The sequence below is a fragment of the Talpa europaea genome, assembly GCF_964194135.1.
Source record: "Talpa europaea genome assembly, chromosome: 7".
Taxonomy (NCBI): Eukaryota; Metazoa; Chordata; class Mammalia; order Eulipotyphla; family Talpidae; genus Talpa; species Talpa europaea.
In genome coordinates this window covers 135,068,734-135,093,230 of record NC_140074.1, presented here as the reverse complement: position 1 = coordinate 135,093,230, position 24,497 = coordinate 135,068,734, and the positions used below count along the sequence as shown (strand labels likewise).

Genomic DNA, 24,497 nt, shown 5'->3' with positions numbered 1-24,497 from the left:
GGTCTCTGGGGGGTGTGGCTCTGTGCCCCCAGCGCAGGCCCCCTCTTTCTGGGCACGTGGGGGACGACACAGACACGGGGAGCCCTCCTGTCCGGCAGGCTCTCTGCAGTGCAGCGTCCTGTGGGGTCTGCGGGGGTATTTTTGGGGCTGGACGAGAATGAACTCTTCGGGGAAAGCAACATCTGAACGGTGGTGTGAGAGCGTCTTAAAGAGAAGCCCTGTCACAAACAGGCTGTTGCAGTTTTCTGGCAGGTTTGTGTCCTGCCGAGGCCGCCTGCCCCACAGGGGGGCCCGGGGCCTGGCCTGCGCCCGCCGCCCTCACCAGCGTCTCCCTGCCCGCCAGAGGACGGACAGGTGCCCGTCCCATGGGGGTGCAGTGTGATGAGAGGGTCGGGGGGAGCGGGAAGCAGAAAGAGGGGGGAGTGGATCTGTACCAAGGCAGCCCGGCCTCAGCCTATCGCCCCTTATTGTGCTCTCCCTGCGATGCCCCCCCAACTGTGCCCCCCCCGTCACTGCCCCCTACAGTGATCCCCTTCACCATGCTCCCCGGGGTGCTCCCCCCACCCCCGTGTGCTCCTCCTGCGCCGTGCCCGTTGTCAGAGAGCTTGGCCTCAGACAGGCTTGGCTTTGACACCACAAGGGCAACTGCTTTCGCCCTTGGTGAGGGCTGGAGATTCCATGTCTGGAAATAGCAGCCAAAGTCACGAGCGGCTGCGGTGCGACCGTGGCCTTGCCTGGTCCGTGGTGTTGCCCTCTGCCCACGGTTGACGTGCTGGCCGGGCACGCGTGGGCGATGCGTGTCCAGGGGTTGCTGGTGGCTGAGTGGCCTCCACCCGCTTCCAGGCAGCCGACCTGGGACTCCCCCACCCTGCGCTCTGCTTGCCCGGCCTGGGCGCGGCTCATTCTCTGGAAGTCTCCCAGGGAAGGCCGTGGAGGTCTGGCTGTGGTCGGCCTGTTCGTCTCCCCTAATCCTTCTGTTTGGATTTCGTCTCCGGGCCTGCCAGGACGCCTCTCCCCTGGCTGTCGGCTGTCCCTCCCGTCACGTCCGAGCCCTTCACCCTCGTCGACCCCTGTAGCCGTGGCTGGTTGTTTTCACCGACACGTCACAGGAGTGGACGACGACTCGGAATAAATCTGGCAGTTTAGGTGGTTTCCAGCCTGGGAAAGCGCCGTGACCTCCCTGTTCGTCTTTCCTGGTGTTCGCGAGGCCCCTGCTGCCCGCCGTCCATGCAGCCCCATCCCCGCCACCCTCCAGTCCGTGTGGGCTGCTTCGGGCTCCGAGTCCGGTTCTGTTCTGTGGATCGGCCCCCGGCCAGCACCGGGCTGTCTCACCCTCGCGGGCAAGCAAGGGCCTGAGGTCCGCAGCCGTGGGCCGTCGGGGACCCTTGCTGTACTCTGGACCCTGGCGACAGTTTACTAGTCTGTGCTGGGGCTTTAGCGCCTCACTCCTGTGTGTGGAGAACCAGCTGTGCTCACTGGACGCTTACGGGGAACCCGGAACAGCAGTGAGACAGTAGAGCAAAGGGGAGACAGAGATGCGAGGGAAGGTCGTGGGAGAAACAGAAGAAGACTTAAGAGTCTCGGGTTTTATATCCATGAAACAAGAACAGGGTGCTGTCAGGAAGGCGCAGGAGCAGTCAGAGGTAAGAGGGAGTCGTTGTGAACCACAAACCACAGAAAGAAAACATTTGATAGGAAGGTTGGAAGAGAAACTAGAGAATTGTCACGGTCAGCTCAGGCTCCTGTCACGAAGTGGCCCACGCAGCAGACATTGGTTCCTTTCTTTCTGGAGGCCGGAAGCCCAAGGCCAGGGTGACAGCGGGCGGGGTCTCTGCGGGGCTCTCCCAGGTCACAGTGGGCTGTGCCTCCCACGCAGGAGGCAGCTCGGGCCCTGGCCCCGTTGCCAGGCTCCACCCTCGCGACCTCATCACCTCCCAAAGCTTTACTCACCGTCTGGTTAGGATTTCAACATACGAATTTTAGGAAGACACCAGCGTTCAGCCCATTGTCAATATTTTCTAGAAAGCAGCTCAAAAGAAGTTGAAAAGAAGGAGCAAAAAGAGAAGAAAACTTGAAGACTCCGCTGTGGAGCTTCCCTGTCCAGTAGAAATTCCAAACACGAGGACTGGAAAGGGGGCGGAGGGACAGGGGAAGGCGCAGAAGGCCTCGGTGGGCCCCCGTGGCCAGCGCCACGTGGGAGAGAAGACTCACCTGCACCCCTCGTAGGAGTTTGACAGCCCCCGTGAGACAGGGGCCAGGAGGTGTTTTGAGGGGGGATCGCATGGAAACCCTGTGTCAGTGGCTGCTGGGCGGGGCGCAGGCTCCGCCGCTCTTCCTGCTATGCGCCGTGACGCGAGCGGGCGTGACAAGGGTGTGCCGGGAGAGCAGTTTGGTGCAAAACTCTAGAAGAGAGAACAGGGTGACGTTGAACTCCAGCCACCCCCTGCCTGGTCTCAGACCCGCCCCTGCCTGCAGTGAGCCGGCGGAGGGGCGTGGTGACTAAGAGCCCGTCACCGGGCCCGGCCGGGACTGCTCTGCCGTGAGGGCCCCGCTCTGAGCTTCCTTTCTGAGAAAGCCTCGGAGCGTGGAGAGGGCGGACACGTAGCCACTAGACACACACGCACGCAGCTGCTTCCCGGAGGGGGAGGCGGGTCCCGCCTCTGAAGCTGCTGGAGCCCGACCTGAGGAACTGGGCGGAGGCCCAGGCTGCCTGACGCGGCCCGGCTGGGGCTGATTGGCCGGGACGAGCCCTGGTTCAGGGGGTTCAGGAAGCCGCTCTGAGCTGTCGGGCCGGAAGCCGCAGGTACTTTTGGCCCCGTCAGCCCTGCCTGCCGGGAGGCTGTTCAGACCCTCTGAAGACCCAGGCCAGCCGCCCGGGGTCCTGCCGCGACAGGAAAATGGTCCTCAGAGTGGAGGAGGAGCAGGAGGGTGAGTCCCTGGCCCCACCCGGAGCCGCTCTTGCCAAACCTGCCAGGCTGTTCAGCGGCCTCTGGGAAGCAGGCGGCCCCGGAGAAACCGGGGAGCCTTGCGTGCCCACCCAGTCCCGCCTCTAGTCCGGCCGGTGGCAGCTGACCGGGAGCGGGCTTGCTGCAGCACAAAACCCGCGTGGGGAGGCTGGGGGTGAGGGTGGGCTCCGGGAAGGAAGTCCTTTCCGGGCGTGCACACGGCCAAGGCGGAGCTTCCTCTGGTGTCGGGTGAAGCCCCGCGCCGCCTCGTACCGCGGCTCCTCCCGCAGGGCCTGAGTTGAGCATCAGACGGACTTCAGGGCGGGCGTGGTGACCGTCACCACAGACGTGGGCCCCCAGGCCGCCCACCTGGTCGCTGCAAACAGCTTCCACAGCTTGGCTGGGTGGGGGCACGGCCCAGGCCGTGGGGCTGTGGCCACACGTGTGGGTGCGGAGGGGCGGTGAGGTGCCCGTAGGGGCTGAGGGCTTCTGGGTCACCGGCGTCCTGGAAAGGGCGGGGGGCATGCTGCTGGGCACTGGGCCAGCTGGGCCTGGCCTGTACTGGCCATGACGTGGGCGCCGCTGCCTCTGTGCCCCTGCCCGCCTCACCCCTCCTGGCCCTCCCAGCCTGGCTCAGGCCGCGGAGGAGGGCCCGCTGCGCCTTCAGAGCCCAAGCCAGCAGCAGACGCCTCTGGCCAGCCGGAGCCTGAGCCCCAGCGCAGCCTGTGGAGCCGTAGCGGCTCCCGGGCCCGGCTTCTCAGAGACCAGCGCGGCTTTGCCCAGCAAGGCCCGTGGCAGCCCTCCGCGCCTGCCTTGTGTCCACTGGGGCCTGGGCACTGCGGTCAGACGCGTGGGCACCTTCAGGCCGAGCTTTAGGTGGCGGCCAGATGGCCTCCCCCTGGCGCCCCAATCCCGGGGAGGGCGTGTGTGTCAGCTGGCCTGGACGGGCCGCAGGGCCAGGCGGGGGTGTCGGGAATGCTGCCCCCGGCCCTGAGAGTGGTGACTGGGGACTCCTGTCCACGTTTTTGCTGAAAACTGCCTCTTCTTGTGGTTTCAACCAAAGGTTTCATGAATGAATTAGCGTCTCTTGTGTGGACTCCGCGTGGTTCTTCTCCAAGAATGCTGCCATGTTCACGTAAAAATAGAGTTGTTGCTCGCACGGCTGTTTCTTGAGAGGCGGGGGGCCGGGCCAGGTCCGGCAACCCAGCAGGGTGATGGGGAGCCCCCACGTTGCCCTCAGTGTGGGGCGCTGGCTGCTGTGCCAGGCACTTTCTGAGGGAAGGACTCAAGGAGTCGGCAAGGGTGGGAGGGGTCAGGCCCTTTGCCTTCACCTGGGGCAGTGCACCCAGGGACCCCGGCCCTCTCTGGAGACTGGCTGGTCACACCTCGCGTGCTGCCGCACCCAGTGGAGGTGCTGGGGTGCACGCAGGCCCCCTTCGGTCGCCGGCCCCCTGCCTCTCCCCTCCCTCGCTGGGCTCGTGCTGTGGAGTCCTGGTGCCTGCCCTCGCTGGGCAGCAGAGGAGGCTCTCAGTGGTCTGCAGAGCAGCTCCAGTCCTCTCGGTTCTGGCCAACCGGGGCCTGTGCCCCCGAGCCCTGGACTGGGCCCCAGGCCCGTGTGCCTCGCTGTGCCCAGGTGACCGTGGTGCTCCCTGAGGAGGGAGGGTGATGCTTCCTGTCCCAGCCCCTTACGGCACCGTCCCCAAGATCAGCCTCCTTCCTAGCCGGAATGTACTGGAATGTGAGGAAGCACCGTTGCCAGAGCGCAGAGCCAGCGCTAGCACAGGCTGGCGAGTGGGAGGCAAGCTGGAGCTTCCCACGTGGAGCCTGGGGCCAGCCCAGGGTGGGGGGGGGGCGGGAAGCAGAGGGGATGTCGGGGCGCCTGGTCCGCGTCACTGCCCGCTGCGGCCCAGGCTGAGGGGAGCCGCGCTCTGCAGGTGCCGGCGCTGGGAGGGGAGGGCTGCTACGCAAGGGTTAAGGTCCTCCTGCCAGGCGCCGTCAGGGTTTTGCTTCTAAGGGGGAGCAAGCAGGGCCGCCTGTGAGCAGGCAGTGCTGCCGTGCACCCCTCCCCCAGGAGGCGAGGGGGGGCGGTGGGAGGGGCTGCGATTGCATTCATGGAAAGGCGCCTGCAGGCGCCGCGGAGCTGCTTCCAGAGTCGGCCAGGCGACAGCTCCGCGCTGGTCCTCCGGTCCGAGCCGGCCCCCCCTCGGCCGCCACCCGCCCTCCCCGAGATCGGGATCGGCTCCCCTTCTGCCAGGTTTCAGCCCCGCTGCTGTTTCTCTGGGGGTGGCTGCTCGGGGCAGAGCTGGTGCCCATGCTGTGCCTGCTGCGGCCCTCCCCGCCGCCACCGGAGCGCTGGGGGTGCCCGGGCGCCGGGACCGGGGGCGCTCGCTGCCTGTCCACCATGGCCTTTGACGTGGAGAGCCGCCACCCTGCCTGGCTTTGACGTCGTTGTCAGGGGCTGCCGGGAGCCTGGGGCCGCAGGAGAGGGACTCGCCCTGGTAAGAGGCCGGGTGGATGCGTGCGAGCTCGGGTGGAGCGCCCGGTGTGGACGTGGCCTCTGCCTGTGCCCTCTCCCCCCCCCCCCCGCCCGCCTCGCCCAGCCAGGCCGCTGCAGAGCTGCTGGTGCAGCGGCTGCTCGGGAGCCTGGCACATCCTGCTCTCCTGGGGTTTTTCCACCAGCTCCTCCGATGGAGGTTCAGGCATCAGCGTGGTTTCTTCTAGGCCTGTGATTTAGTGACAAGCGAATAACCCGTGTTCATGTCCCTGCTCTGGTGAGGCTGGCAGTCGGTCGGACAGCAGGAAGCAGCGGGGGGCTGGGGGGCGAGCCTTTCCCCTCTCGACACCTGGCACCCCAGAAGTTCTGATTTTACTCCTTAAGGACTTTGGGAGCCTCCCTGGGTCAGGGCAGCCCTCTTGGCACTAGTTGGCGAGGAGGGGCTGGGAATTGCACCTCTGATTTGGTCCTGGGTCCATCCCAGCCAGTAGCCGGGGGAGGCTGTTCTGCGCACGGGGGAATCCAGGCTCCGGAGAGCTGGGCTGAGGGGGAGAGAACGGACATCCTTCCCCCCACGGCCCCCCGTGTGGACGAGAGAGGGGTGTGGCTGCACAGCTGGGCAGTGTGGCTGGGGTAGCAGCTGGCTGGGCTGCCGGTGCCCCCCGAGCCGCCCACTTGGGAGAAAGGAGGTGCTGCCCCTTCGTGGGGAGCACGGGGCGGAGCTTGTCTGGTAGCCTGGGGGTGCCCAGGCGCCCCTGAGCCCAGGACTGTGCCCTGGCCCAGGAGGCCAGAGGCAGAAAACACTTCCTGGGGGCCCCTGCTCTTCCCGGGGCTGCCCCAGGGCCGGGCGCAGCCGGGGCTCCCGGGCTCTCCTGGAGTCTGGCCCCGGGGCCCTGGCAGCTTCATTTTCTAAGTCAGACTTTCAGGCAGAGATTTTATGACTTAGTTTTTCACCACCTTGAAATCCGACCTCGGGCTGGCGGGCCGAGCCAGGGTCACGCAGACTCCGTCCCACGCGCGCGGGTCTGTCGGGGAGGCTGCGGGTTCCCTCCCGCAAGGCCGGGGACGTGGGCGCTCCGGCAGGTGCCCTGGGGCCCCGTGGGCATCTGGCCCAAGGTCAGAGCGGGGCAGCGTCCAGGGTCCCCGGCCCCTCCCCGCGGCGCAGGTGTCAGGGCCGCCGGGGCGGGCGTGCGAGGCTTGTGGTCAGATGGGGCTGAGACCAAGCTGGGAAGTTTTCCTTAAAAATGCAGCATGTGTTCAGAAGAGACGTCGGTGCACCTGCTTCCCGGCGGGGACAAGCGTCATTTGTGGGGGCAGCATTTGACTCAGAAAAGTCTCCTGTCCATGCTGGGCGGCGTCCCGCAGTCTGGGGGTGTCCTGGGGCCAGCCACGCCCGGGTGGTGCTGCCCAGCCGGTAGTGTGTGCGCCTGCCTCTCGCCTCTCCCAGCCAGGCCTGGCGCCGGACGCCTCTCTTGACGTCAGGCCATGGCCTCCTGGACACTGCGGGGCTCGGGGGAGGCAGAGGAGGCACGGCTGTGGCCGGGGCTGGCTTGTTTGGTTTTACTCGTGGGGCAGTGCAGGCCGGATTTGCCGCTTGGCATGTGCTGTCCAGGGGTCAGGCGTGTCCTCAAGGCAGCCGTCTCCAGAGTGCCCTCACCCCACAGGACGGACAGCCCACCAGAGGCGCCCCGCCAGCTCCTCTGCCCTGCCTTCTCCCGGGGCCTCCGGGGGGGCTCTGCAGGCGCGACCCTTTTGACTCAGCAGTGTCCTCGGGGCGCTCGTGTGCCGTGGTGCCGCCTCCGCCGGGGTACATGGCTGTGGTCTGGCCGGCACACCGGGCTGGCGTGAGTGAGGCATCTGAGCCACCCGGCTGCGGCTGCCAGCGTCGCGGCCCCGTCCCCGTGCTGGCTCACCCTCCGTCCTGCTTCCTCGGTCCCGGCGGTCCCTGGGCCTGCCGCCACGGGCAGCCTTCAGCATCCCCTCCCTCGCCCAGCCCCCTGGCAGCCTCCCCATGTACTTCTGCCCAGGCATGCTCTTGTTTTACGTGTGTCCTGGCTCGTGCCGCTTTGACCCGTGGGTCCGCTCTCGGCGTGGCATCGAGTTTGGGGAGTGTCTGCACAGCCGGCCCCTCTGGCATTTTGGAGGCTTTGCACGGTCTGACCTGGGTGATCCCCTCGGCGCAGGGCGCAGGGCAGTCAGTGCCAGGGAGCAACTGGTGTCCCCAGCTCACTGCAGGCCTCGAGTGGGCACTTCTGTCAGGGTGGGGCAGGAGCACCCACCTTGGCCCCAAGGGCAGCCCCCCCGTTGTGCATAATGCCAGAGCAGTGGGGCCACTGGGCAGGGGCCTGTCCTGCAGGGTGCCAAGCTGCTCCCCGAGGCAGCGTGTGGGGCCTGGCACAGGAGAGCTCAGGTCTGTAAAGGGTTCGCCTTGCTGTGCGGGGCCCTCTGGGTAGGCCGGCGTGGACTGGACACCGCGTGTCCTCCTGGCTGTGAGGGGTCCTCTCCTGTCTGCACATTCTCCTGGCGGGTGGGCAGAGGCCGGGCCTTCCAGGACGAGGCCTCCTCTGGCAGAGTCCCCTGCTGTGCTCAGGAACAGCCCCGGGCGGATGCACCCGAGGTCACTGTGGGAGCGAGGGGGTGGTGTGTTGTAAGGCCAGGCAGGGGCCTGGGGGACAGGCAGGGTCGTCCTGGGGCCCGGCACTGCCTGATCCACGATGCCCTGTCCCCCAGGGCGCACCCGGGCAGCTAGCCCTTCTCGCCTGGCAGCTCCCCACGCTCCTGCTGGGCAGAAATTGCTGTCAGAACGGCTTTTTTTGCATTTAAGCTTCCAGTGGGTCCCGGGCCTCTGCCCTGGCTGGGCTGCCGAGGAGGGAGAAGCCGTGGAGCCTGGCCGGACGCTTGTTTCCCCGTGGAGGCCTGTCCCTTTAAGCATTCCTCTGTGTGCGCGGAGGGGGCGCCCGGGCTTCTGCTGAGTTAAAATCTGCAGAGCAGCATTTGAATAAAGCTAGGATAGAAGCGTGCCTGGTGCGCCTGGTGCCCCGCAAGGCCCAGCACAATGGCCCCTTGTTGCTGCCACACTTGATCTTCTCCCTCCTTCGGGACCTGCAGGGGAAGGCCAGGGCCGCCCTGGACGCCCCGGACGGGGAAGGCAGCTTCTGCGGGCAGCGCTGGCGGGACCCTCTTACAGCTGGCCGTGCGGCAGCTGCTCCCCAGCCTTTGTGCGGCCTGCGCCCCGCGCCATTCTCCGCAGCGAGGAGGGCTCGGCCCTCCTGGCACAGAGCGTGGCCGTGCACGTGGCCGGGGCGGGGTGTTTGTGCTCCGCCATCTGGCCCGCTGTGCACAGAGGGCTGCTGCCGCCTAGCCCTGGGGAGCTCGGGCTGAGGGTGCCTGGCGGGGAGCCCGGGCTGGGGTGCCTGGCGGCTCTGGCTGCAGAGCCTGCAGTGGTGTCTGAGCCCGGCCCCGCCCTCGGTCTGGTGCCCTGATACCCTCCAATGCCTCTGCCAAGGCCCGGGGCCCACTCCCCTCCACCCCCCAGCAGAATCTGATTCGTCGTCTGAGAAGGGGACGCCAGCACCTTGTTGGTGGACGGCGTCTCTGTGTGGACAGCCGGGCCTCCCTGTGGTGCCGATGAGCCCACCTGGCAGAAAACACACTTGTGCGGACTCTGGCATTCCCTCCTCTCCGAGCGGAGGCCCTCGAGTGACTTGGGGCCTGCATCTGCTTTTTAAAATCTCAGGGTGATTTGTGAGCCAGCAGGGGAGTGGGCGGTGTGGGCGGTGCCCTTGGGACCATGGCGGGGGGTCACTGCTGGCGCCTTGTTGAGCCCCGTGCAGCTGCCATGTGCTGTGGCCGGGAGCACACGCCTGCCTGTCTGGGTAGCTGGAGACCAGCAGCTTTAGTTCTTGTTTTTAAAATGCAGGGGCAGGGCCTCCCCGGTGGCGCAGCGGTTGAGCGCTGGGTTGCGAAGCTGCCCGCGGCCTCTGCGGCGACGGTTCGATCCCCGGCTGCTCCCCGGCCACCGGAGGAGGGTCCCGCATGGCGCGCAGACCTCTCCTGCCGCCCGCTGCTCCCCTCAGCAGTGTCCTTCGGTCCTTCTGCCTGCTCGGCTCCCCGCTCTGGCTCTGGTGAATCCTCTCACCCTCCCGCGCTTCTGACTGTACCCAGTGCCTGTATAAATAAATAAATCAATCTTTAAAAAAAAAAAATGCAGGGGCAGCTAAGTCCGCGTGTCCTTAAAGCAAGTGTCAGGGGACACGCCTGCGCCCGGGCCCCTGGCAGCCGCCGCTCATGGATGCTGCCGACCTGGTGCGGCCAGAGCCGCGTCTGACGTGCTCAGACTGCTGATGGCCAGTCAGCCCTCTCCCGGCCCCCCGCGTCCATCACCGTCTCCGGCTCTCGCCCCCGGCCATCTTTGATAGTTGGTCACACGTTGGGGTTCCTTCATCTGTACCTTCCAAGGCCCCCATGCTCTTACAGCTTGGCTCCCGCGAGCTCCCGGGAGAGGCGGCTGCCCGCGTCCTGACACACCTCCCGCGCCTGCTGCCGGGGCCTGGCCGGCCCTGCCCTGAGCTGCCCCCTTGCTCGGCCCTCGGCGCGTCTTCCAGACTGAGGCCGGCCTCGCCTCCCCGGGCCCCCGCCCCGGGCCTCTCGGGCCACCCTCGCTTCTCTCTGGGTCGCCCTCGTTTCCATGGAGGACTCCGAATCCCCCTCTGCTCTGCAGCCCTGCGCTCCGCTGACGCCTGTCCAGGGGTCTCCCCTCTCTGCTCCCTAGAGAGGCTTTGGGTTCAACTTGACTGCTCCCGCCTGCAGCTGCGCTGTGGGCTCCTCGCGAGGATGGCGCCTCGGGACGCGCAGGCTTTTGGCGGGTGTGCCGGGCCGGGCTGGGTGGGGGCCTGCACGGGGCCTCTGTCCCCTCCGACTCCGGGCACAGAGCAGGCGTCCTTCCAAGAGCTTGTCCTTTTCTGCTGGGTCCCCTTCCGGCGCCTCCCAGCCTGAGTTTTCTTTCCCTCCCTCGTGGTCCTGCCTGTGGGGGCTCCTCCCCTTGTGTCCCCCCGGGGCTCGGGCTGGGCCCTCCCTGGGGGAGCGGAGGGAGGGGCGCGGGGCGGCCCAGGTGTTGGAGCAGAAGAGTGCCTCCTCCGGGCCGCTGCCAACCCCCCAGCCAGCTGGGGTCCCGGGGTGCACACGCACAGTCCTAGTGGGCTCCGCAGACACACAGCAGGGCCAGTGGCTGTGCCCTCTGCCTGGGGGGGTGTGACACCCCGCAGAGCCCCCGTTCTCTCTGCGGTTGAAGGCGCACGGGCGCACCCCCATCTCTGATGCAGCATCTGGGTGGATGCGCTCCGAGTTGGCAGAGCGAGACCCTCACTCTGAAAGTTGCCGCACGTGGCGCCGCCCGGGTGGCGGGGCGCAGGTTCTGAGCAGAGTGCCCACAGCAGGCTTCCCATCTGGGGGTGCACACTGGTCTTGGGACGCGTCTTCCATGCTGCACACTGGTGTCCCGTGCCTGCCTGCAGCCTCCCCCCTTGCCTGCCCGGCTGCCGAGGCCCCAGCGTCAGCAGCGAGGCGCATCCTCACCCCATGGGCAGCTGCTGAAAAGCTGGACTGTGCCTTGCTCGCAAAGCTGCACCCTGGGGGCCCAGCTCAGGCTCCCGGACCTTGCACAGCGGCTCTGTCAAGGGCTCTCCTGGCCCAGACACAGCCAGGGCTGCTCCTTGAAGACTGGGGGCTGGGGGTCAGAGCCAGGGCTTGCGGGGACCTCACCGCTGGGGTCCAGCGGAGCTGTCCGGGGGCCTGGCTTCAGCTTCAGGTGGGTGCGCTCACCGGCCGGGTCCGCTCCTGCGCTGGGGTGGGGTTGTGGGGTGAGGCCACTGTGTCTCTGGTGGCGGGTGGGGGGCAGTCTCAGGACAGCTGGAGGGGGCTGGTGGGAGAGCCGCTCCAACGAGGGCCACGCGCCAGCTCCGCGTGGCCAGCCCTGTCCTGGGGACCCCGTCCCCCAGGCTTCGGGCCCGCGTGTCAGAGCCCCGTTTCACCTCCCAGCCGCCTCCCACCTGGGCCTTCCCTCCTCCCAAGTGCTCCTTCCAGAGCTTTCCGCTGTGGTCTGAGCTCCCAGCCACCTCCGGGAAGGCTGGCGGATGTGGGCGCCAGAGCCGGCCCCAGGGCCGCTGCCGAGCTGGGCTCCCGGCCTCTCCCCTGCCGTCCTTGTCCCGGGGCCTATTTATGTTCCTCTCGGTGACGCTGCCCTCGCCCTGCAGTTCCCAGCGACCTGACTGCAGAGGAGCGGCAGGAGCTGGAGAACATCCGGCGAAGGAAGCAGGAGCTGCTGGCCGACATCCAGGTGGGTGAGGGGCCGTGACGGGGGGTGGGGGGTGGGGGGTGGGGAGGGATTTGAGGGGGGTTGCTTGAGGCGGGGTCTCTCACGAAGTGTCTTCTTGTGATTTCTCAATTTTTTACATTATTTTGGGGCTGTCTTCATTTTCATTGCTGTTTTGGGGGAGGGAGTCTGGGTCTCAGGCTTTGACTTGCTCTCTGTCCCCCCTCCCGCCACCCCGTGTCTGTTTTGCAGAGGCTGAGGGATGAGATAGCAGAAGTCACTAATGAAATTGAAAACTTGGGGTCCACGGAGGAAAGGTGAGCTGCCCCGCCAGGGCTCTGGTGGTGGGGCCTCCGCGGCAGCCCCGCACCGTTTCGTGGTCTGGCTTGGCCTGCCCGGCGTGCTCAGCGGCTGCGGCGTGACCTGGTGACCCTGGGCAGCGCAGCGCCTGCTCGGGGCTTCGGCACCGCTGAGAAGGCTGACTGCAGAGCACGGGGGCTGCTGAAAGCCTTATCCTGCCCTTAAATGCCTGTGTGGCCTGCACCTGATGGTTAGTGTGACAGTAAAGCTTGGGGGGCCGCTGGTGTGACCCCAGGCTGGCTCAGGAGAGGGTGCAGCAGGAAGCCACAGTGCGCAGAGACTAGAGGTGCTTCCTTCAGCTACAGGAAACTTAGTAACTGAGTTTTTTTTTTTAAACATTTATTTATTTATGCATACAAGATTATGCATACAAGAGCTGGGGTGCAGGACAGGGTTGGGGGGTGAGAGGACTCTCCAGAGACAGAGTGGGGAGAACAGGCAAATCTACTGAAACCCACTGCTGAGGGGAGCAGCGGGGAGACAGGAGAGGTCTGCTGTGCCACGTGGGTCACTCCCTGGCCGGGGATCGGACCTCCACAGTGCTGAGACTTAATCCCTGCGCCACCAGGGAGGCCTGAAAATTTAGTTTTAAATGGGACCCCCCCCAGCCCAAAGGCCTGGCACAGCGCGTGGGCATCTCCGGCCCGTCCTGTCGGCGCCAAACCTGAGCCCGGCCCCGCAGGCCTGCTGGACGTCACCGCGAAGCTCCTGTCGTGGCGCCATGGGGCCGAGCTCGGTGGCTGCCACTCAACGCCAGTGGTGTCAGCTCTCTGACCTTCCATTTAAAAACCATAGCTTAAAAGAAGTGGATAAATTAGAGCTCATCAAAATTTAAAACCTCTACTCTGTGAAGAATGCCGTTAGGAGGGAGAAGTGGCCGGCAGCAGCTGCGGGAACTGGGCCGTGGAGGAGGCAGTTCAGGACGAAAGGCTGCTCGTTGGGCTGTCGGACGCCACGGGGCCACGCAGGCCAACCCAGGCCAGAGCAAGGAGACGCCGGCCCAGGCCCCCGCAGCTGTCGGGCCAAAGGATGCTGCCCTCCGGGAGGGGCCAACACGGGTCCCTGCGGACCAGCAGTGTGGGCAGGGGTCTGGGTCTGTCAAAGCTTCAAGGCCCCTCAGCGCTGGAGTGACTCTGGCTATTTTACAGGAAAAACATGCAGAGGAACAAGCAGGTGGCCATGGGCAGGAAGAAATTCAACATGGACCCTAAAAAGGTCAGTGGGAGGCCGTCTCCCGGGCCCGGCAGGCTCGTGGCAGCGCATGGGCCTGGCGCCGCCCAGGGCGGGCAGGCCTGGACCGGGTCCTCCTTCAGGACGGGGTGACGCGTGCCAGCGCCGCGGCCACATAGTGAATCGCAGGGAAGGGGCTTTAACTGCGTCCTGCGCGGGGGCGGGTGGGGGTCGCTGGCCAGAGCGCCCACCCTGTCGCCTCTGCTGGCTCACTGGGCTCTGGGCTGTCCTCTTCCAGGGGATCCAGTTCTTAATCGAGAACGACCTGCTGAAGAACACCTGTGAAGACATCGCCCAGTTCCTGTGCAAAGGTGAAGGGCTCAACAAGACAGCCATCGGCGACTACCTGGGGGAGAGGTGAGCTCGCGGGCGTGCCTGCCGGGCAGGCTGGTCAGGAGGCGGCATTCCGGAGGGAGCTGTCCTGGGGGGGGCCCGTGCTGGGCACAGCAGAATTGCTGGCGTGCGGGCATGGGCACGGCTCACCCGGGCTGGGCTGGGTGGCCCTTCTGGTCCCTGGGCCTCGCCGGCGCAGCTGCCAGGCAGGCCGGGGCCACCCTGGGCGCTGGTGCCTGAGGTCTGCTTCCGCCTCCTCACGTCCTGTGTTGTTCTCGACAGGGATGAGTTTAACATCCAGGTCCTACACGCGTTTGTGGAGCTGCACGAGTTCACCGACCTCAACCTCGTCCAGGCCTTACGGTGGGCGCTCGGGCGGCGCATGCTGGGCGGGTCGGTCTCCAGTCAGGTCCTGTGCAGACGCCCGCCCTGAGTCACACCTGTCTGCCCCACACAGGCAGTTCCTGTGGAGCTTCCGGCTGCCAGGAGAGGCGCAGAAGATCGACCGCATGATGGAGGCGTTCGCCCAGCGGTACTGCCAGTGCAACCACGGCGTGTTCCAGTCCACAGGTGCGCGACGCCGTCCTGTGGGTGCTGCTCGCATGCGGGTCTTCCTGTGCCCGCGGGACTTCTAAGGCCGAGGGCTGATGTCTGGAGCCTTGATGTAAATGGTGTTTACGCAGCAGAGAGGGGGCCGGGCCCCAGAGCCCAGCAGTGGGGAGGGGCCTCTGAGGCGTGAGCCCTGGGAAGGTGCCCTTCAGATCAGCAGAGAAGCAGGAGGGAAGCGACATCGGATTCCGCTTCGGGGCCAGAGGGCTGTGGACACGTGGGCGTGCGGGACGTGCAGCGGCTGCGGTGGTGTAGGGCTGTGTCTGCCCCTTTGGGTCACGTTACTCTTGGGGCCGCTAGTGGCTGCCTGTTCACACCCGATGTGGCAGGTCTCGGACCCTTTGCTCTCCCCGGAGCGCGGGTCTCGGCCGGTGTTTCCAGTGGCAGCCGCAGACCGTGGCTTCCCTTGGTCACCTCCGTAGATACTTGTTACGTCCTCTCGTTCGCCATCATCATGCTGAACACCAGCCTGCACAACCCCAACGTCAAGGACAAGCCCACGGTGGAGAGGTTCATCGCCATGAACCGGGGCATCAACGACGGGGGTGACCTGCCAGAGGAGCTGCTCCGGGTACGTGCTACCCCCCGCCCCCCGTGCCTACACCTGCCTGAGAGGGCCCTGCCCGCCCCCCTCCGCACCCCCTGCCAAGCCCACCTGAGTCCGAGCCACGACGTGACCCCAGTGCCAGGCTGGCAGGGAGGCCCAGCCAAGGGCTTGGGAAGGGGAGCAGCTTAGAAGTCTGAAGCCGAGGCGAGGGCCAGGTCCGCCACGGTCACCCCACACCCCTCTGCCCCTCCGAGCTGCCCCCGCCTGGCGGGTGCTCGGTGGGTGCCTGGGAGGGCGGGAGGGGGAGAGGCTCTCAGATCCGGACGGTGTCCTCTCCCACCTCAGAACCTGTACGAGAGCATCAAAAACGAGCCCTTTAAGATCCCGGAGGACGACGGCAACGACCTCACGCACACCTTCTTCAACCCGGACCGCGAGGGCTGGCTGCTGAAACTCGGTGAGCCTGTCCGGCCAGGGCCGCGCGGCCTCCGGGCCCCTGGGCACCGGTCAGTGGTTTGTCCCGAGGCCCCCTCCAGGGGGAAGTGGACGCACAGGCCGTCCTGGGCGCCCGGGCGAGAGGCGCCCCTCTCCACCGTGAGGCTGCCCGGGTCTGCGCCACCTTCCCGGGGCAGGTCCCCGCGGCTGGCCTCCCGCCCGCCCCCGGGCGACGCCCTCCCTGCCTCCTCGCATCACCCACTCGCCTGGCTCAAGGCCGCATGCATGGCAAGCCTGGGCCCGGCTGCAGCCCACGCGCTCCCTCTCCCTCTCGGGCACCGGGCTCCCCCAGGCCATCCGTCCCACTCACGCTCTGCTCGTTCAGGAAGAATTCCTTCCCTTCCCTGTGCCACAGTGAGCTCCTGTTGCCCCGTCCGCGGCCCTGCCTTACGGGGAGGCCCCCCAGCAGGCCATGGCCGGCTGCCTGCGCGGGCGCTCCCTGCCCCAGGCCTGTCGCCTTCTGCCTTGAGTGGGGCGCCCCCACTGCTGGGTGGTGTTGCTTAGGTCCCCAGCCACCCCCCGGCAGCCGCAGGGAGACAGCCAGGCTCTGTCCTGCTGGCCCTTCCCGGTGCGCGCGGAAGCGTGCGAGGAGGGACGAGAACTGTTTCCTTGTGGAAGCGTCCCCCGCGCTCCGCTGACCGCCCGGGCGCCCTCAGCAGTGCTCCTCACAGCGCCCCGCACTCAGCCCTAGCGCCCCCGAGCAGACAGGCCACTGTCTCAGGGCCCTGCCGTGACCGGCCCCAAAGGCGGCCGGGCCAGCAGTCTGACCTGGAAGCCTGTGCGGGCACTCGTGTCATGGTGCCAGCGTGGCTCGGCCCTGGGTGCCCAGCACCGCGCTGACCACCGGCCGCCAGATGAGAGCCGCGCACTGGTAATCGGCTTCTTGCTTGGGATGACCGCGGGCCCGAGGCGCCCGCATCTTTGAAGGGAAGATCAGACTGAGTGGAACATGTGCTGCGGGCGGGTCCGCAGCTGTGTGTCGTGTCTGTCTGCACGCACCTGGGAGTGTGCCCTGGGCGTGCGCGTCCCGGCAGCCCGAAAAGTGGCAGCATCTGGACCAGACACTTGGCGAGCCCCAAAGCAGCTCTGCCCTCCCTGCCGGGCTCTGGGTGCGCTGACCAGCACCAGCCCAGGGAGTGGGCAGGGGGGCAGGGCCTCCCTGCTGTCCTCGAGGGGCCAGGGTAGGCGGGGGAGGCCCTGCTCGCCCGCCACGTGGTGCCCCTGCCCCCTGCTCCGCGCCAGGCCCCCTCTCAGGCAGGCAGGAGTGACTGATGCGTCCCACTTGAAGCTTGAGGAGGGGGTTTAATTTCGTTGTTTTAATTTTCTTTTTTCCCTCATTTGTATGTTTCCATGATTTTGGCTCCTTTTCCTTGTCCCAAACGCCAGGAGGTATGTAATCCCCTCGCCCGCCGCTCGCTCTGCCAGGCCACTGCTCAGCGTTTTCTTATTTGTTCTTTTTGGTTATTTTGTTTTCAATTGCTGGTGGTAGTGTCACTGCTGCTTCTAACCACGGAACAGTCCCTAGGGAACTGGTCAGGACCGGGGTGCAGCGTCCCTTTAGGAGAAGCAATAGCTGACAGACCGCTGGTCCCCAGACGCGGAGTGCGGGACGGCAGGGGACGCAGACACTCGCCCCTGAATTTCTCTTGGCGTTTCTGGCCAGGGAATGTGCTCGATTGTCGAGTTCAAATTGGCCCCTGAGCCCACCTGATGGAAAGTGATTCCTGGGATGGGGGCCGGGGAGGCTTCACCTCCCAAAGCCCAGTGCCCCCCAGGTGCCAGGGCAGGAAGCAGACCAGGGCCAGAATCAGCCTGGGTCGGACACTGGCCTTTGCGTGACCAAGGGAAATGGTGTTTGCTAAACTCACGGTCCAAGAATGTTTGAAAAAAGAGATGAAACCCAGAGGCCCCTCGGAGGCTCTTGGTCCACTCTCCGGGCGTGGGGACGGCAGCCCGGAGGCCTCGAGCTTGCTGTTCTGTGTGGTTTTCTCCCAGCTCTTTCTCGATGGGCCTTAGCCATGCCGCCGGCGGCCACTGTCCCCTGCTGGTTTGGGGAGGCACGTTTCCGGGTGTAGGAGCCCCCCCAGGTCTGCCCGGACACTGCCTGAGCTGAGCTCACTCAGGAAGCCTCCCCAGATGTCTGCATGCACAAAAGCGTCTTGGGGACCTGTCAGGTCGTCCAGGGCAGCTGGCCGTCCCCGTGAGGGTCAGAGAAGGCGGGTGGCCCTGAGTTCCACAGGGACTGTCCTAGGCGCCATTGGTCTGTCTGCTCGTTCCATGTCTGTCTTTCTCTCAACGCGGGGCCCCGGGACCGCAGCGCGGCCTCCGGCGGGGGCCCTGCCACGCTAGACGGCAGGAAATGGCCAGTCTCCGCGGTCAGGAATGCCGCCAGCTTGGCTTTTCTCCTAGACCTTTCCCATCTTCTTCCTCTTGCCATCTGACCCTTTCCACGACCCTGAGTGCTGCCCGGGGTCCTGGGGGGAGCGCATGGTGGGGCGGCATGGGGTGACTGTCCTTGTGTGCCGAGCCCTGTGTGGGGGCGGGGCCCGGAGAGCCAGCCGCTGAGCCCCGGAGGGCGCCCGGCCCAGGCCCACCCAGATCGCGCCTCCTCACCGCCTGCTTGTGCACGGCGCTCCCCAGCCGCAGCCCCCGCACGCCGCAGGGGCCGGGGCAAGTGCCGAGGGGGTGGCCGCGTCGCTGTGAGGGAGAGAGCCTTGAGGGGCGCCAGGCGGGCGGGCGGCACAGAGCCTCCCACGCGAGCCCCCCCAGTGTGAGTGCCCCCGTGAGAGCCAGCGCCCAGGCCCTGGCCCCGGCCTGACCCCGGCCGCTCTCGGCCCCACTCGAGGTGGGGGGTGGACAGGCGCTGCCTGCTCCGAGGCGTGGCTCCTCCCAGAGCGTGGAGACGAGCCTCTCCCCTGTAAGGGGGTGTGAGGAAGGGTCCCTAAGACGCCCCGCGTTCCCCAGCCACATCTGGGTCAGATCAGAGAGCGGCCCTTGAGCTGGCGTCAGAGAGGACAGGCGGGGAGGCGCTCGGCCAGGGCCAGAGCAGGACGTGGTCAGGCTCCCCACGCCCTTGTCCATCGGCCTGGCGCACAGCCCCTCGGCAGCTCTTCTCGGAGAGATGCGAGAGGGTCGGGGGAAGCCCCGGCTCTGCCCGCTTGGTGCCCTCCAGCCCTGGCCTGCCCGCTTCTCTGCCATGAGCTTTGGGAGAGCCCAGAGGGGACGCCGGGGCAGCCCTCTGCTCCCCGGGGGGGTGTGGGTGCCGAGCGCTGGCCGAGGCCTGAGAGCGGGCGGGCGCCAAACCCACGGGAGTTTGAGTTCTGGAGAACCGGGTCAGATCGTGAGGGATGGAAACGGCTGTCTCCTTCCTCTTCTCCCCCCACCCTCACGAGCCCCCCATGGCCTGCGCTGGCCGACCTGGCAGGGGCAGCTTGGTGGGGCGGCCCCTCCCGCCAGGCACACGGCTCTGCTGGCCCTCCCTCGCCCAGCCGGACGGCCGCGGGTCCCTGCCCCTCCGCCCGCCCCGCCCGGCTTGCTTGCTCTGCCTGCGCACCCCGCCCAGCGCTGCTCCCCTGGGAGCCGTGTCGCGTCCCGGGGCGTGTCTGTGGGTCTGGCACCCCAGCCCGGGCATGTGCTGCCGTCGTGTCTGGTCGAATGCCCCGTCCTCTTGCCCTGCAGGCGGCAGGGTGAAGACGTGGAAGAGGCGCTGGTTCATCCTGACCGACAACTGCCTGTACTACTTCGAGTACACGACGGTGAGCCCTGGCGGCGGCGGCGCAGGGTCGGCTGGCTTGGGCCGTGCTCCGGGGCCGGAGGAGGGTGTGAGCCCAGGGGACCGAGGGGCCGGGTCTCGGCCTGGGGTACCCGAGGTGAGGCGGGGTCCGGCCACCAGCCCCCCTCCACTTCTAGACAGAACATGGGAGGGGGCCACGCCACGAGCCTTAGGGACGCGCAGGAGCCGGGAGTGTCCCCGCTGGGGCGAGGAGTTGGCCCCCGACCTGCGGCGGGCGGGGCAGGCGCTGGCCATCTGGATCCGAGCGGCTGGCGCTGCCAGGAGGAGAAACAAGAGGGGAGGAGTCTCCTGAGGGCGTTTGGGGTTTTTGCGGGGGGGACGTGGTCTTACCCTGTGGGAGTCTTCCTGGTTCTCGCGCGCGGGAAGGAGTCACGATGCAGACGCGCCACGCACTTGTCCTCGTGGTACGTGGCCCATGAGGCTAAGAGTCACGGGCTGAGGCTCTTTGAAGCCCCTGACACAGCAGCTAAGGAGGCCGGCAGATGGTGGCCAGCGAGAGGCTGGACTCGCCCCTGCCAGGCTGCTGGGGCGCGAGAGCGGGGCAGTCCCGCAGCCGCCCGCCGGCTCGTCCTGGGGTGAGGCAGGCACCGGGGCTGGGATGGCTTTTGTTCTCCAGCCCGGTCTTCAGCCAGGTCCAGGTGCTGACCCCCTGAGTGCCCAGGCTGGGAAGTGGCTTTCTGGTCAGCGCAGAGCGTGGTGGCTCTCGGACGGAATGAGAGTCCTGCGCGGGGACGGGCCGGAAGCAGGTGGCCGCTCCTGCCTGCGCGAGCCGGTCCCTGGAGTGTCCTGGGGTGAAGATGCCCTTGGGGGTCTTCCACGTGGTCCTCCCTGGCGGGGAGCAAAGTGCTGGTGGAAATGAGTTGGAAAAGCTGCACCCTAATAAGGAACAGGGTGAGCAAGGTCAGGAAACATCAACAGGCGCCAGGAGGGAGCTGGGGCCCTGCCCCCAGCCCGGCCCCCCGCCCAGGGCTCTGCCCCCAGCCCGGGCCCCACACACCCTCCCCTGGAGAAGCAGGCTGCGCCGGGGCTCGCGTCCTCTGGTCAGGAGTGCTGGTCTGCCACGGGCAGAGATCGGCGGGCGGGAAGGTGGACGGAGACAACGGCTCGCGGCTTAGGAAAACCTTCCGTGGAGGCTGAGCCACGAACGCCACCCCCAGGGGGGCGGAAGCACCGTGACCTGATGGGGTGTCGACGGTGGAGGAGCACGCTGGAGCTGGGGGCGGGCAGGTGGGCGGTGGAGGTGGACAGAACACGAGCTTCCCAGCCCTGAGGGAGCTTCCGACAGATGAGAACCCAAACCGTGTTTAGCCTGGAGCTGTAGCCATAGAAACGGGGCGTCTTCTGGCCAGTAAGTCAGAGCTCTGAGGAGCGGGACCGCTCAGAACGGGACAGACTTGGGAGATTGCACCTGAAAAAGACCAGCGCCGAGACCCCCCGGGAAGGCCGGCAGGTGGGGAGGGCAGGCGGGACGGTCGCGCCTGCCCGCAATCCAAAGAAGTGACTTCCCTGGAAGGAGGCGCGCCCCAGAATCTGCACCCTGAGGAGCGCGGGCTTCCAGGGGCGCCCGTCCCGGGGTCTAGTGCCCAGGCAAATGCAGCCGAGCTGCTGAGCTGGAGCGAGTGGCCGTCGGGGCCGGATGGGGAGGAGAGGGGGCGAGGCCGGAGGTCGCCCTGGTAGGGCCGGAGCCACTGTTGCTGGGACGGAAGCACCGGGGGAGGCAGGATGGGGTGGTGGCCTGGTGGGGGCATGTTTGGCCCTGGACGGGAGTTTAGGTGCCTTTCTAGGAGCTTTCTAGGTGGAGCTGGCAGGTGGGCAGTGCCCGTCCAGGGGAACATAGGGGAGGAGACAGTGAGGGAAGGCGATGCGTGGCCTCTTCCCCAACGCAGTGGCCTTGGGCCACCACCGGCGAGATTCGGCTCTCAGGTTTCTGATATCAGCAGAGGCCAGAGGGTGGCCAGGCAGGGACAGGGGTGTCTCCAAGTGACAGGCGTCTGCGGGGCCCCTGGGAGTGGCCCCACCACGTATGCTGCCCTGGCAAAGGCCTGGGGTGGCAGGCAGGGGTCTGGTGGTGGCCCCTATGCAGCTCTCACCCCGTTCTTGTTTTAGAGGATGAGGTGTGGGGCCCTGGGGCCGGCTGGCCTTGGTCTGGGGGACGGCAGAGAAGGGAGGTGGGGCCTGGGGGGGGGCCCATGTTTGCAGACCAAGCAAGGAGCCTCTGTCCAACCTCAGGACAAGGAGCCCCGCGGGATCATCCCCTTGGAGAACCTGAGCATCCGGGAGGTGGAGGACTCCAAGAAGCCAGTGAGTGCCGGGCAGACGCGTGGGGGGCCATGGGGTGGGGAGTGGTTCTCTGGGGAGACGTGAGGTTGCAGGTTCCCCTGCTGCGCTGACGAGCGCTGGCCTCTAATCTTGCCTGGCTTTTAAAGTTGTCTTTAGCGTCGAAGCCCAAGGCGAGCCCCGTGACCTCGCCTCCCGCCCACCTGCTGTGCCGGCCGCCCCGGCTTGCTGGCCGCCCCGGCTGGAGAGTGGCGCCTGCCGTGGGGCCCGGCCTTGGAACGCTGGAGTGTCGCCGGCCTGGCTGCGGACGCCGGGCCCTCGAGGGTGCCGCGCCGTGTCGGGAGGCCGTGTCGGGGTGACAGTTTGGCTGAAAGGCTTGTTGATACGTAGTTTAAATTCTCCAGAATTCTGCCGTAAGGGTCTTCTCTCGCTGGGAGAAAACATCTCCCGTGTTTCATGGAGGTCAGAAGAGAGAGGCTTTGGAAGATAAGTCGCCTTTTCAGTCTTTCTGAAAACAGCAGTTTTTAGATCTCAGCCTCCTCCCTCTCTTTTAATTTCCAGAACTGCTTTGAGCTTTATATCCCGGACAATAAAGACCAAGTGATCAAGGCCTGTAAGACGGAGGCGGACGGGCGGGTGGTGGAAGGCAACCACACGGTCTACCGCATCTCGGCCCCGACGCCCGAGGAGCAGGAGGAGTGGATGAAGTGCATCAAGTGAGCGGCCGCCCTGGGGAGCCGTGACCCCAGCGCCCCCGTGCCTCGCCTGCTTCCCACCGCAGCCCTAGAGGACACCCGAGCCTAGGCTCCCGGGCACCGCTGGCCCGTCGTGGGCCTCGGGACGCGCCTGCAGACTGGTGTGGCCTGTGTGGTGGGTCTTGTCCACTAGGCCATGACCCAAGGGGCCGTGGCGTCTCTGCCCCGTCTCCTGGTGTCTCTGCCGGGGCTCAGGGAGCAGAGGCGGGAGCGGGGCTGACGCAGGCAGAGGCAGCACCTTGTTGTCACAAAATCACCCCTGAGTGGAGCAGTGAGGAGAGATAAACCCAGACAACAGGCAGCTATGGGGTCAGGCTCCCTGCCCAGCCCTGGCCTGCTGCCCCGGTGGCCCTCGGGGCTGCTGAGGGCTCAGTGTGTGCGTGCCAGGGCCTGGCTCGGCCCCCGCAACACGGGCGCCCCAGGGCGGCGGCGTTTGGCTCTCCAGTCCCGTGACTCAGCACAGCATGGGAGCAGACGGGGACACTGAGGCACAGTGCGGACTTAGGTTGTCCAGACCGCAGAGGTGGTGCTGGTCTTCAGGCCCAGGCAGCTGGACTCGAGAAGCTGGGCTCCTGCGGCCGAGGGCTGCGTGGTCTCCTCTCACCCTCTGGAGCGGGCCGCCACGGTCCCGGCAGTTAGGCCAGCCTGGGAGAGAGTGTGCTGTTCTTGCCCTGAACTTAACTGGCGCTTAGGAAACGGGCAGTAACACCCCAGGCCACCTCGCGCATGCGCGTGGCTCCCTCGGTGTGGCTGAAGGGGTGGCCCCGGGCCGGCCTCCGCGCGGGTGACGGTCGGGGTGGAGGGTGCGGGGGCCCCTCCGCCCTGTCCTCAGCCGCCTCCCCCTGTGTTCCAGGGCGGCCATCAGCAGGGACCCTTTCTACGAGATGCTGGCTGCACGGAAGAAGAAGGTCTCGTCCACGAAGAGACACTGAGTCCCCGCGGGAGCAGAGCTGTGTGCCCGCAGGCCCTTCCGTGCCCGAGCTCGGCGGAGAGGGCCGCAAGCGGGTGGTCCTGCCGGCGGCGCCCGGCCCCTGGACCCCGGCCCCCGGCCCCCGGCTTCAGCTTTGCTATTAGTTTTAGGTGGGAGGGGCGCGCGCGGGGAGAGGTCTGGGCCTCCACTCTCAGGCACGGTCCCGGCCCCACGACCCGGCTCCTCCTGCGGGTGTTTCCTGTGGAGACGCCTCGGCCCTGCACCAGAGACGCGCGCCCAGAGCTGCTCTGTGCTGACAGAGGTGGAATGGAAGAGAAGCCACGTACTGGAAAGATATATTTTTGATTTTTAGCAAAAAAGAAAAAGGTAAAGCCGAGCTGCTGGCTGCACCGCCCTGGTCGCCGGCCGGCCAGAGCCTCCCGCACCCCAGGCGCACACCCTGGGGTGTCGGCGTGGGGGGGCGGCCCGCAGGGGCCTGGGGCCACTGGGCGGGCAGGGCCGGGCGCCAGGGCAGGGGAACCGACGACACGTGGGTTTCTTTCTCTTTCAAAATTCACTGCTGTTGGGCTTCAGGACAGAAAGTCAGCCTTTTCCTTGAGCTCAGCATACCGAGTAACCAAAACTGTGAGGGGCAATCCCGGGAGATTCTGGGATGACCTGCTATTTTTATTTGGCTTTCTTCTCCCCAAACCCCGTCCTCGTTTTAGAGGGTGGGGCAGGTCTGACCCGGGCCCCTCGGGCTTCAGCTTTTCTGCCTCAGAACTGGCGCTTCACTGGCCCGCCCGCCCCCGCCTGGGCCTGCTGCGGGGCGGGTGCCGCGGGAAGACCCACCTCGCCTGCGGGGAGGGGCGAGCACCCGTCCTCCCTCCGCGTTCTCTCAGGGACTCTCGGCCCCTGGCCTCGCCAGGGCCGGCAGGCCAGTCCGGGTGAGCAGGGGCCCGGGCCGTCGCCCTGGGCAGGAGCTGCCTCGAGGAAGAAGGTGGACGAGCCGCTGGTCCCCCAGGGCAGCGGGACCCCAGATCCGCGCATTTCTGGGAATAGCTGCTGTGCAAGTGCCCGGGGGTGCGCCCCTCTGGGCCCCCCTCGGGCAGGTCCTGTCTGGAGCGGCTCCAGGCATTTGTGGTCAGAGCTTGAGAAGGTGACAGGGGAGGCCCAGGCTGGAGGCCCGGGGGGCCGGGGCCCAGGCGCTGCCCGCCGTGCGGGTGGTGCCCGCCGCCGGGCCGGGGCTCTGGTTCTCATGGACACTGCTGGGCGGAGGCGCCTGGACCAGCGTTAGTCTATTTATCAGAGGTGTGAATGGTCCTTGTATAGCTTTTCTCCTCTTGGATTATTTTGTATTTGTTTAAAAAAAGTTTTGTCAAAATCTAAAATATAAAGAAACAACTGAGAGCTGTCGACAGGGTTTTTAAAGAGCTGTA

At 66.6% G+C, this 24,497-nt stretch overlaps 1 protein-coding gene across 1 annotated transcript; it reads left to right on the top strand.

Moving 5' to 3' along the window:
- Window positions 1–11,695: 11,695 nt before the first annotated feature.
- On the top strand, window positions 11,696–23,080 carry CYTH1 (cytohesin 1; the record flags this gene model as incomplete). The annotated part of the gene is made up of 12 exons (XM_084237751.1): window positions 11,696–11,773; window positions 12,002–12,066; window positions 13,258–13,324; window positions 13,578–13,696; window positions 13,955–14,035; window positions 14,130–14,242; window positions 14,704–14,852; window positions 15,174–15,285; window positions 19,002–19,078; window positions 21,346–21,417; window positions 21,955–22,109; window positions 23,002–23,080. Exons 3-12 carry the CDS (start codon window positions 13,265–13,267, stop codon window positions 23,078–23,080), a joined length of 1,017 nt encoding a protein of 338 aa, XP_084093877.1. The 5' UTR covers window positions 11,696–11,773; window positions 12,002–12,066; window positions 13,258–13,264.
- Between the last annotated feature and the right edge of the window lie 1,417 nt (window positions 23,081–24,497).